The following is a 12,966-nucleotide window of genomic DNA, read 5'->3' on the forward strand; positions in this document are numbered from 1 at the left end:
CATACTGTACCTCCCATTCTTACTTTAGGTTGCAGCCTATCCCAGTAACTTAGACCCAAGGCAAGGTAAACAGCAGTCACAGAGACACGATTAAACTTAGTCAAAACTTGCATGAATTAAGATATGCATATTTACAACTTTATTTTTGCAATCACATTTTATATCACGTTGATAATAGTGATATTTTACCACAGATTTGACAATGTAAGTGATTACAACCAAGTGAAGACATTGGACAACGTTTTAACAAGAATCCTCAACACTTGATATGCAGAGATTCAGAGTGGTAGCTGGCAAATAAGGCAAGTTTTATCGATTTTGTGATCACATTGTCCACAAGGGTTCTTTGTATTTTAACACTTTTAAGCAGCCAGTTGTAATTAAATTGGCCACACTGCCCTGTTATATCCTCACAAACCACCACTAGATGCCATCTACATTCTCGCTGTCCGACCACGTGCCCACTTGGCCTGACAGAAGACCAGACAGTACAGGTGAGCCTGAACAAAAGCCAGGTAAGGGGAGGGGGGCAGTTTTCCCATCTGCCTTCTACTGATAAAAAAAAAAAAAAAAAATCAAATAAATTTAAAATGTTTCATTATAAAATAAACACTTGTACTATGTTTGAAAAACCAACATACCGTTGTTTATTTAAAGCCAGGTTTTTAATGAAATGTATGCAACATAAATAACTATTGACACAGACACTATACAAAGTGCTTGAACCAAAGTCAATTGCGAGAATAAAATGTGAGTTTGTATAACAGTTCTGGTCATCGAGGGTAGACTCACACTTGAAGAGACCAATGACCATTCATTTCTATGTAGACGGCATGACAAATATGGCCAATGACACAAATTTATAGACTTGTTTTGCGTTCAGATGAAGGACCTTCAAGAAGGATTGGTCAGGCAGGTGTTGTATTACTATATCCACTGCTCATTTTTGTCCAGCTTGGAATAAAATATAATTACCAAATATGTATGAAGTCATAGAATTAGGCCAGATAATGTCTAGATGTAGAAAAGTTTCATGTTGAAATGGCACACACCATCACTTAAGTCTGAAAGAGCCAACATTGGATATTGCAACAGCTGCAACAAACAAAAAAGTCTTACTGTAAAAACTAAACAAAACAAGCACAGTGGTCGCAGATCCACGTATCATTCCATAAATCACAAATGCCCTGACAGTGAGTGGACAGACACCATGAGGAGCAACGGGTTTATAGAGAGAGTTCATAAGAGATACTGTGACAGCAAGTATTGAAATCTGCACAGCCAACTATGAATATCATATACATTACTGGACCCTGGACAAAGTATGACTTTGTTGCTTTTTTGTGAACATCAACTTGGTAACTTTGACAGTCAGAAAATGGTCAAGAGAGAGTTACACTGAAATGCCATCTGGAAGCAGAAACTAATAATCTACTGTGATTTTTTACTTATGCGCATTCAAGAAAAGTGAGATTCTGTAACAAACATGTGGCCTCAGTCCAAGCCAGTGTCCGTGAGGCAGGGCTCCTCACATGGCCTCCACAGGCATGGTGTCTGTTTCCAGCCCAGGGCTCAGCTCACACAGGTAGAACAGGGTCTCCTCACTAGCCTCTGCCTCGGTCAGGGGCTCCAGGCGGATCAGGGAACTGTGTTTGGCCTGCACCGAGTCTACACAGTCCAGCAGCTCAGATGGCAGCCTGCCTACCTGCTCAGCTGGTGTGATGATCACCTCCTGCTGGTTACTCATGGAAGTAGAGCTTGTACCTGAGGCCAGGTCCAGGTCTGGAGGGGCGGAAGAACCATCAAGGAAAGCCATCAAGGGGCATGAAGTATACTGGATCAGCTGCTTATCTGTGAGAAGCAAAGAGTGAGCAGAGAGGTTAGAGAACATCAGAAAATCAATCCATGCTTCCACACTCATTCCCACCTGTGTTGGCCTCTGTCTTTGTTTGGTCCAGCTGCCCAGTGCTCTGTTTGGATCCAACACTTTCCTATGGAGAGTAAAAAAAGTTGTCATTTTAAACCTGAACATTAAATATTTCTAGAAATGTGAATAAAACAGCATTGAGTAGAAGCTACTGGTTCTACTGTAAAGGTTATCCAACAGTTTCTTCCTGTCATGTTATTAGTGAGGGATGCACTTACTGGTTTGCCCAGCATAGCCTGAAAGTCCTCCAGACTGCAGTCAATACTGTCCAGATAATCCATCAGCTCCAGCCTGTATGATAAAGTAAACATGTCGAAAAGCCATACACAACTCACAGGGCAAGTGTATTTGCCATGGGAAATCAGGATATACCACTGTGAAAATAGTAAATACTCAAATGGATATTGTAAATAGATGGTACAATGATAAAATTACCCACACTACTTTTTAGTTCTTATTTCTCTAGCACTTACTTGCCCAGTAGGCTGATGTTCTGCGAGATGGCTCCATTTTCTTTCAGTATGTAGTCCATTAGCTTGACTGGGTCCTCCTGGCTGAGAGTGCACTGTTTGTTAAGCTGCAGTGCCGCACTGGTGGGAGTGCTTTTCACTGGAGAGGGCTGGCTCTGTGTGCTGGGCTCTGTGTATGTGGTGCTCACCTCCATCTCTGCAGGCAACCCGTCACTGTTCAAGTCCACCTCAACAATCTCCACATCACTAGACACAGAATCACAGAATCAAATGGTTCAGGATTATGCATAAAAGACGAAGTACATACACATGAACAGGGAATACATCATATCTGAGCCTATTAGGTTCATATATTTACCAAACTGAACCATAGAAGGAAAATTAAAGACACGATAAAACAGGACAGCCATAATTGCACTAATGTTAGTAATAGATGAGCTAGGCTTGTAGTGTAAAATGTTACCATCCTGAAAATGTATATAATAATTTCATTGTACTTAATATTGGCCTCTCACCTGTGGTCATAACTTTTGGATGACCCCTGTGCAGCCTCTGACAACAAATCAACATCGACAACGTCCGTGAAGTCACAAATTATCACGTCTTCAGCATTGTCTGAGCTCGTGACATTATTCAAACCGTTGACAGAGGACTAAAGGAGGGGATATGTCATTAAAATTAATGTGCTTCAACTTCCTGTTTGAGACATTTTAGGGATATTTTACCATTCAAAAGAAATGTGCAAATTGTTTCTGCTAAGTTTTCATCACTCTGACATCCTTTAGTACTCACCTGCTCCACACTCACTTTATCATCATATAACTCATGAATGTATTTTGACTTCTTGCCATTGCTGTTCATAAGTAAAGGCCTGTGACACAAACATATTAGTGATATTAACAAAAGGCAAAACTTTATTAAGTCCATCGTAGACACATAATTTGGGTCCACCCTTAATACACAGTATTAAACAAAGTGTGTAACTCACCGTTTACGTTTTAAATTAAGGATGCGATTGTTCTGTACCAGTGTGAGGAGAAAATGTATGAGCTGAAAAGGAAGAATAATATTAAATACATAACCAAACAGAATAATGGTGTTATACTACACGGTATTTGACACATTTAATGATTATGACTATCAAGGCCTTTAACCAAATGTCAACTCACAGCAGGTCTAGCACTGCAGTTACATCTGACACATCTACTCTCTCCCACACAACTCTGCCAGAGTTAACCCACGCACATATCACACATTCATAACCATACAAAAAAGTAAAACTTTTGATAAAGAGTGAGGTTATGATCTTTTGTGCATTTCAAAAATACATATAGACTAGCCACACACAAAAACCCACTATAAAATACATCTAAAGATGTGAATGAAATAACCACATACTGTGTATAAATATTAGCAACAGCAAAACAGTGCACCCACCTTTTTTATAAGCTGCTGTTGATGAGAATGTTTCTGCCGTAGATCTGAGATCTCTGTCCACAGAGCTTCATTCTCTCTAGTGTTATAAACAAAAAACAATTAGTATTCATTTAGTAATTTATTTTTAATCAAGACTCACTGGGTAATTTTGTGTATGTAGATTAATGTTGAACCCACACAAAAATGTAGAATCTAAAAACTATAAAAGCACAACCAAAATTTGTGTGGCCTAAACACAAATGCAACTATTGTTAAACTTTCCATCCTACCCTCTCTCCTCTATAACACCCATGATTTAGTGACAATGCTTTGTCATATTTACATTCTGCCTATGCTAAATGCTCACCTGTTCATATGAACCTAAGCACTTGTTGGTTTCCCAAGAGGAGATCCCTCTTACCTCTTGAGTGTGGCCAGGCGCACATCGATGTCCTCCTGTTTGCACTGAACACTCTGGACAGTGGCCAAAATATTTGTCAGGTCAGTTTGTCGGATCTTGCTTTCTTCTGGCCGAGCATTTGAAACCTTAACAAAATGTATTACATCATTTTTTGCGATCAAAAGCAACATTTTTACACAGCTGATTAGAATACAAAATATAGTAGTCATGGTTCTAAGCAGATAAAAAGTACATGCATTCAAGTGCAGCTCACCTTTCTCTTGATGTTTTCCAGCAGCTCGTCCTGGCCGTGTTTGAAGTATGGATGGTGAAACTCCACTGGACCATCTCTCTCCTGCTTCACAATCCCTGTATCAATGTGCAGGACTTTTCGGAAACCATCTGCAACCACAGAGTATGATCACAACAATGATAAGCATTTTGGTGTAAAATGACTACTGTATAACTGAATGATACAATCAGTGATTAGTTGTTGGAAAATTTAAATTGCTGTCTTTAGCATCTGTCAATGATCACGTTTGTGTTTTCAGTTGTCAGGGACTCCATGTCTTATTTTTCCCTCTCTTTCAGAATGTAGAATTATTTTAAGGGCTGTTAGGTTATAATATATAACTTGACTTATAATTTATATAAGCTATAAGTTATTAAGACTTTCACTGGATAGACACTGAATCATGGACACAAAATTCCCAACAGCCAGGCACATATGAGCCACCAACATTATAGTGGTGCAGTTTGTGATTGAAGTGGATTTGCATACAGCACGGTGGGTTATTAGAGCTACGTTTCTGAAAATAGAACAATGAATATTTACACATGTTGAGCTGACGGATGAAGCTAGCCATGTTGTTGTGTTTGAAGAACTTTGGGAGGATCTCTTTGGCAAAGCGCTGTTCATCCAGTACCATGAAGCTGTTTCCCTCCTGCAAACATCACAACCAGCATCAGTCAGGAAGTCAGGCTGTGTAATTATGACTTTTACACACCGAGTCCATTCAATACTAGGTAGCTAATGCATTTTAGTTTAGCATTTTACCTAGCTGTTTACAATAGCTTAGCCAAGGCCTTTGGATGCACGGTGATTTTATATATTACAATGTTATGTAGCAACTGAAACATATCCTACATTCCTTCGGCTGTATGAGCTATTGTCTTATTTATTTTAAGTTGTGGGTTGGGTCTTATCCAGGCTAACGTTGACCCCCACAACGCGTTACCTGGCTCCAGCAAATAAACTCATTGGTGTCCGCGTCCTCCACCAGGGTCCACAGCTTGGTGAGAAAAGCCGGGACGTTCGAGTTGTGCTTCATGTCTCCAGCCTCTTGAGACCAATAATACTATGATCAGTACAACGAAACCAGAATAAATATCCGAGCAGTCGAGCAGTTTGCCGTTTACGTTTGGAGCAAATGGCAATGGCGTTTAACTTCCGGTTTGAGGCTGACACCCGATTGGTCCAAAACAGATGTTTACGTAAGAGCCCTCACGTGGATCTGTAGAAACTGTTCCTTTCAGAGGAGATTTCAACAAACTCAGCATCGAGCGTAGAGAAAAACGCAAAGGTAATGGTAGTAATGCCTCAAACTTTTGCTCAACACACTACAAAAATCCCCCAAAAGATTAAATTAGTTTGTGGCCCAGAGAGATTTGGGTTAATTACGTTAAAATCTGTCAGTTTGTGACTAATTGAATGCAAAGGAGCCCCAGTTGTTCCATCTCACTGACAGTAGCAGGAAACATTTAGGCTGTTCTTTATTATTAGCGCTGTAATATACGCTGCTCACGTGCTTGTAATTTACTCATTCATGTTAACACTTCATTTGAGCGTGTTCATAAAAGTCGTTTTTTAACCTCATAAAAGTGGATGTAATCTCTTCTTTTATAAGATGTTCTGGGACAGATGCAAACACACGTGTATTTGAGGATCAGTTTTCAGGGGCGGGTCTAGGCGGTGTAGCGTTTTTATTTCTGGGGGCATATGAGGACACAGAGACTGTAGTAGGCAATACATTAGCCTATTAAATGAAAAGATTTATAATAATAACACAAAACTGAATAACCAGTATCTACATAAAATCAATGTAATAGACTAATACTGTTGGCTACAGATTAATTATTGTCTTTAGTTTTTTATGTTCACAATTTGAAAGCAGTTTTATAGATAGTGGTGTTTTCCCATATTTATAACTTAACTTAATTTCAAGTTGTTTAATATATATTCAGCACACAGGAATAGGGTGGACAGGCTACATTGCCAAAGATGGATCTGTCCTTTTTTGCACCCTCTAGACATAACCCCGAAACAGATCCAGTACACCTGTATGGTTTGCCAGGCGCTTAATTCTGTCCATCTCAAAAGGGCATCTGAGGTTATAGAGAAAATAAAACGTACAGACTAGTTAGCAGTGGTGTAATTCAGGCAGCAGGGCTTCTATAGAATGCACGTCTGGTAATTTAGCATAAGCACATGCCTCGTTTACATGAAAATTGACCACAAAATAGTAAAAACTATCTACTAAAAGCTAACTGTGGGCTAACCAAGGGTTTCCATGTTTAGAGAATAGGCCTAAGTCAGAGCCTTGTGTAAGTTTAAGTGTAAACTGACGTGTGAAAGTGTGACTGACCACTAGATGTCAGTCTTATACAGAGCGAGGTCTATGTCGAGAAGTAATTCCTTTTGTTGGTTCTCTAAGAATTGGCATAATGCAGAATCATTAAGAGAAAATCCACAACTGTTTAAAGGGATCCTTTTTGTTATAGTGAAAAGGTCTGCATTATGGTTAATGCAGTGATAGGCCTACTCTGTCAATGAATAATAAGCAATCTCCAGTACTTTTAGATATTTGTTTGGCAAATTAACTACAAAGTTTACAATAGAATTCTATTTAGCAAGGGATATATGGGTGGGTGGTAAAGGGGTCAAAACTCTACGTTTAAAAAACTGTAGAAACCAGAAGCAGGACAGGTGGTCAGTCCCCCGGCTATGTCTTGTGATGGATCCACATAAGATGACTTGGACGGAGGAGCCACGGGGCATCAGTGCTGAGCGCCCCTGACAGCCCGGGCTCTAATTACACTGGATAGCCACGTTACATCAAAAGACGTCACCTGCTCCTTTAAAATGGCTCTAATTAAGACATTCTTTAACTTGTACATGAGAGATTATGAACAAGCGGGAATCAGGGGCCACTAGAGCACCCTAGTCACGTGGACATATGGACACTACACAATTTTAAGGGAGACTTAAAGGTGCATGTAACTTTTCTTGGTTATTGTTATTGCTTTTCCCTCAATGTTCCACAGTTTTGCATATTATATATATATATATATATATATATATATATATATATATATATATATATATATATGTGTGTGTGTGTGTGTGTGTGTGTGTGTGTGTTTAAGTAAAATTATAGAGTATACCTTGAAGGATTAAAACACACATTTTTGGAGGCAGAGGAAAAAGTGTTTTGGTTTATGATATGTTACATAGACAAAACAACCAACAACCTCTCTCTATTGGCACTGACCTGGTAGAGAGGGTGACCGACTAAATTCCTGGGGGTGACCACGGCTGAGGACCTGTCCTGGGACATTTACAGTGCCTCAGCAGTGGGGAAGCCCCAACAACACCTCTACAAGCTTAGGAACCTAAGGTGCGCCAACATCCCCAAAGCATTGGTGTACTAAAACTGTGCCATCAGTAGAGTTCTGACATACTGATTATTAGTGTGGTTCTCCTGCTGCACTAAGGCCGACCAACAGGAACTTCAGTGTGTGGTGAAAACATAGCTGGGAAAATCACTGGGATGACAGAGATCAGTACCATATACATCACTCACAGTCTGAGGAGAGGTTAGTACCATATACACCACTCGCTGTTTGAGGAGAGTGCACAACATTCTGCATGACTGGCACCGCCCTACTCAGTACCTCTTCCACCTGCTGGCCTCAGGTAGAAGGAATAGGTCCATAGAGGCGAAAACAACAGATAGTGCTCCCCTCCCCTGTCTGCTCCCCTACCATGGACAATAACCACATCTACCAATATAGTAACATTGAATTGGACTTTGCATTGTTGCATAATGACATAAATACTCACCATGCCTGACTGTGTGTCCCTGTGATGCACTTTATGCTGCTGCTAAGGCTGTCACTGTATATTACATATGTGCTGCACTGAGGTCATTACTCTGCTAATGTTTACACTGGGGTTATTTATGGAGTTACTGGATGGGGTCTTGTACCTTTTGTATTGCACTTCACATCAAAACTAACTGCAATGTTTTGATGCTCTAAATGCGATTTTGTTGTTTTCTCTGATAATGACAATAAAAGTCTTGAATTTTGAAAATTAAATCTATGGTATATTGTATATTAAGGAGCGGTACCTACCTAGGAAATTACACATTACACAGAAAAGCAGAAATATTTAAAAACACAGTCAATTTAGTTTAGACTTGGCCCACGTTCCCTGGGTCATACATGCTGTAGGCTCTGGCACAAGGTGAGAGTGTGTAGTATTTTGATTAATAGTGTGATGGACGCAATAACACTGATCATTTTGTCACATAGTTTACATTACAGGAGGAGGCTACGGGGAAGACCCAGGACACGCTGGAGGGACTATATCTCTCGGCTGGCCTGGGGTCCTACCGGAGGAGCTGGAGAAAGTGTCTGGGGTATGGGAAGACTGGGAGACCCTGCTTAGACTGCTGCCCCATGTGACCCAAATCCAGATAAGTGAAAGGAAATGGATGAGGTTTAAATTACTTGTTGATACACAGACATTGTGTATCAAGTCAGATAAGATAATGAGCCTTTTAGTTATTACTTTTGTTTTCTTTTTAAATACTACTTATGAAAATGTACCCTACCAAGATACCGCCATCTGACATGATCACATTTCGGATTATGGAAAATTAAGCCTACTAGATTTACTGTAAATCACATCTACGATTTTATGAGTCACTAAGCTGGATTGGAACAGTATACAGACTAATGTTCAAGGGCCCATAAGCCACTAGAGGCCACAAGAAAACACTATTTGCTATTTGCTGTGTTGAACTATTGTGGATATGTCATTATCATTTTGTTTTAGTTAAACAAACTTGGATGTTAATTTGATACATTATATGATTATTATTTGTCCTTTGTATTAGGGATGCACCAATCCAGCTCTTTCAGTTCAAATACTGATATTGATACCTGATATATTAACCGATACCAGTGTAAGGACTCAAAAAGGCATTTTATTCTCATCAAAACAGTTAACTTACTACAAAATTGATCCAAATTTGTTATCTATCCAGTATTTAACTATTAAACAATTTTGTATGTATCCAAGTTTAAACAGACCAACATCAGCCAATAAATAGTCTTATTGCATCCAACAAAGTGCCCAACCAGAATAGCAAATGAATCGATATCATGGAACCGATACTGAATCCTGCAAATTTTCATGGATTGGCACCGATATTCAAGTACCAGCATTGCTATTCCGGTGCCCCCACAAACAGCACAGAGCCCTCTTAAAGACACAAACGTCCCTGAACTACAACCATCACTGCAAACCAGTCCATTGTGACTTTAGTGCATATTGGTAGCTTATGTGTAAAGTAAAATGATTGTAGATTTAATATATTTACTTGTTTGTTTCCTCTTTTTTCTTGCAGATGCAGAATGGCACAAAAAGCAGCTTGCGGCGGAGTGATTTCACATGTTTTTGGTCAGTGTGGTTGTGGTCGGAGCAGGTATGAGTGTGCACACTTCACATGGCCCAGTGGAATGCTGCGCTTGGAACCAATACACTTTTTCCATTGGACAGAGATCTTGGACATCGATTTTATTGTAGTTTTTCACACATTACCTAATTCTTAGACCCCACAGATAAGCAATGTTTCTGTTGTCTTAAAATATATTATGGGTGATCAAACTGTGCATGTTCTCTTTTCTCCTCTTTACATTTAAATCTATTGTTAAGTAAAGGACTGTATGTTTTGCTGTATTGTAAGTAAGACTCTACAGTAGGTCTGGGTAGTTTTTTTCCCTCTTATTGATCAGTCTTAATTTTTTATTATTTTAAAATTTTTTCGATTCCTAAACTAAATAAAAATGGATTTCAGTATTGATGTCTTGAACACAAAAAGACAGACATTTAACACAATAGTCAAATTCCTTCCTCCAAGTTCTAAACTCTACTCCAAACCACATGCTTTTACTGACAGAGGATTGGCTGTAGATCTCACCATTAAAAACCCCAAGCTGATCATTGATAATTAGACATAAGTGAATCTTGATCTCGATCCAAATTTGATCAGTTGTCCAGCTCTACTCTGGAGTTATCTGATACAATCCAAACTTGCCTCTTTGTACAAATATCTATTTTTGAGCATCATGTTGATGACAGTCATGCAGCTAAGCCTTTCAATATCCCTAAGGTGGTTCTCAATGTTGACTATAGACAGAGCATGAGCTGCCTAATCCAAGTATTAGGAGGAAAAGTGATAAATAAAATTCTGCAAAAGAAACAAGCACTTGTCTTTTATTGAAAAGTACCAAAATCAAAGTTGTACACTATACTACACTACTGTTGTATCAGTTTTCTATTAGTAGAAGTACCCCACCAACCTAAAACATGCACAATAATCTTGGAACTCGGGACCAGGATCCTGGCTCTAAACCTCAGAATGAGACCTGTCTTAGTATTAGACCCTTTCAATAAGTTTTAAATATGTTTTTGCACTTTGAAAGGAGTGAAGAGAACCTCGTTTGACCAAAAGAGCATCATTCTGACCTGAGAGCTTACATAATGTGAACTGGCTGTCCTCAGAGCTGGCCTCTGAGTGTTTGTTCCATGCACGAGGAGCAAAATGTGAGGGGACACAGGGGGACACGAGGAAGCACGCGTTTTGAATCGTGTATCAGCTCTGACAAGGCAGTTTCCCCAAACCAAACTGAGGGATAGCACAAAAAATAACAAGAAAATTGATACAAAATAGACCATGAGCAATTCATAAATATTCATTGTTTGAAGATAATTGGAAGCTGGGTAAACAATTGCACATCTCATTCAAATTATCTGCAGTTTTGTGTTCATTCTTCAAACTAAATATATTTACATATCACCAGGTCAAATGTCACCTGTTCAAAGTTCCATGACTAAAAAGGATGCAAAAAAAGACTTTGTTGGGCTACCCCCAAACATCCAAACATATTTTCTGTATGTTTTGTTGGCTTTTCTGCCTCTCTCCCCTCTTGGCCCCTCTCTGCCCCCCTCTCACGGACAAAAATCACATCCAACTCTTAATAACATTGAACTGGTTGCATTGTTGCATTTTGTCATCATTCTCAGGTCCCTGTCTGTATGTCCCTGTTTTGTGCACCTTACTTGACACCATCATGCTGCTACAAGAACTGTCTCATGTTGTACTGAAGCCACACTGGGTTAATGTTTACACTTGGGTTTAAGGGGTATTTATTATTTATGGGTTTGCACTTTATGGGATGCTCCAAACGCAATTTCGGTGTTCTTCTGTGACAATGACTACAAATAAATTGAATTGAATTGAATTTTGTGTGAAGCACTTTGGGCAGCCTAAGTTGTATTTTAAAAGTGCTATATTAATAAAATTGTATTGAATTGAGTCCTTTTATGATGAGATGCAAGCCTACTGGATTCTCATACCAATTAAGTTTCACCCTCAGAGGGGCAAGTGCTGGTGCAGAGTAAACCATTTAGACAAGTATAAAGTGAAATAAGGCCCCATAGACTAGAGATAAAAGTTTGACTCTATAGGGCCTTAGATGTATAGATTGGTGCCGTACAGTTTCCACTTTTGCTGCACATGTGAGTACAGCAGATGCCAGTTCAGGCTCTCAGAAGCAACAAAAGCGGCCTGTCTTCTCTGGCTCTATGTTGGGCCTCTACCACTGTAGCATCTAATGAACACATTGAATTATAGCGCTATAAATACTCCACTGTCTGAAAAATGTTCTCACGTGGACTCACGTTTACCCCTGTCTTTACATGGCTGCTGTACACTGCTGATATCTGCTGACTTGGCTTTCATGTGTTTTGATCAAAACAATTTCTGTCGAGATTTTTTCAGTAATGATAAACACTTTTTAGAAATTTAGTGGTTCTGATGGAGTGGTAGAGTACGATGAGAGAAAATATGCAGTAGTAGAGTAGAATAGAGTAGGATAGAGTAGAAAATACACAGAATTACATAATTCTTCATCACATAATGGAACTGATAATAGTATAATGGTTCAAATGATTTTGGGGTATTGTAGTGGAGGTGGCCGCACGTTTGTACTTTTAGATCTGGTATATACATGCAGGGTTGTAACAGCTGACCATGGGTTCTGTGTGATTAATGCCCTTACCCTGTAATCGGATCAAGCAAGATGCTTAGGGCCACCAGAGGGCCTCCATGAGCACCAACATTTTATAGTAAATGTAAATGTCAGAAAAGGAGAAAAATGTGAAACTTTTTTTTTTTTCTAATTGTGCTTCCTGTCCAAAGGAATAGTGTTTGTGGGACTTCTGGTGTTCATACCCCTTACAGTCTATTTTTTCACCTCAGTTTGTTTGATGTTAGTAATACAAACAGTCTGTGGGTGTGATTACAGCTGTGTCATGTTGTGAGATGTACATCATCAATAGTTAAGCCTTGCCACCCTTCGCGGTGGCAAAGGGCCCTCAAGCACATTTTGCTTAGAGCCCC

The 12,966-nt window shown here is 39.4% G+C and overlaps 1 protein-coding gene across 1 annotated transcript; it reads right to left on the reverse strand.

The window, feature by feature from the left end:
• Window positions 1–92: 92 nt before the first annotated feature.
• Window positions 93–5,683, reverse strand: hsf2 (heat shock transcription factor 2). The gene is made up of 12 exons (XM_033990545.2): window positions 5,452–5,683; window positions 5,049–5,157; window positions 4,488–4,615; window positions 4,235–4,359; window positions 3,835–3,910; window positions 3,386–3,447; window positions 3,190–3,268; window positions 2,913–3,049; window positions 2,401–2,643; window positions 2,146–2,218; window positions 1,928–1,991; window positions 93–1,851 (listed from the first exon to the last, which is right to left on the reverse strand). Exons 1-12 carry the CDS (start codon window positions 5,542–5,544, stop codon window positions 1,529–1,531), a joined length of 1,512 nt encoding a protein of 503 aa, XP_033846436.1. The 5' UTR covers window positions 5,545–5,683; the 3' UTR covers window positions 93–1,528.
• Window positions 5,684–12,966: the final 7,283 nt, after the last annotated feature.

The sequence above is a fragment of the Periophthalmus magnuspinnatus genome, chromosome 24, assembly GCF_009829125.3.
Source record: "Periophthalmus magnuspinnatus isolate fPerMag1 chromosome 24, fPerMag1.2.pri, whole genome shotgun sequence".
NCBI lineage: Eukaryota > Metazoa > Chordata > Actinopteri > Gobiiformes > Gobiidae > Periophthalmus > Periophthalmus magnuspinnatus.

Excerpts from the sequence above, each read along its gene's own strand:
- hsf2 (XM_033990545.2), bottom strand. The coding sequence starts at position 5,544 with ATGAAGCACAACTCGAACGTCCCGGCTTTTCTCACCAAGCTGTGGACC. Across the intron at positions 5,158-5,451 it reads AGTTTATTTGCTGGAGCCAG|GAGGGAAACAGCTTCATGGT; the intron begins GTAACGCGTTGT and ends TGATGTTTGCAG. Across the intron at positions 3,911-4,234 it reads CGCCTGGCCACACTCAAGAG|AGAGAATGAAGCTCTGTGGA; the intron begins GTAAGAGGGATC and ends TTATAACACTAG.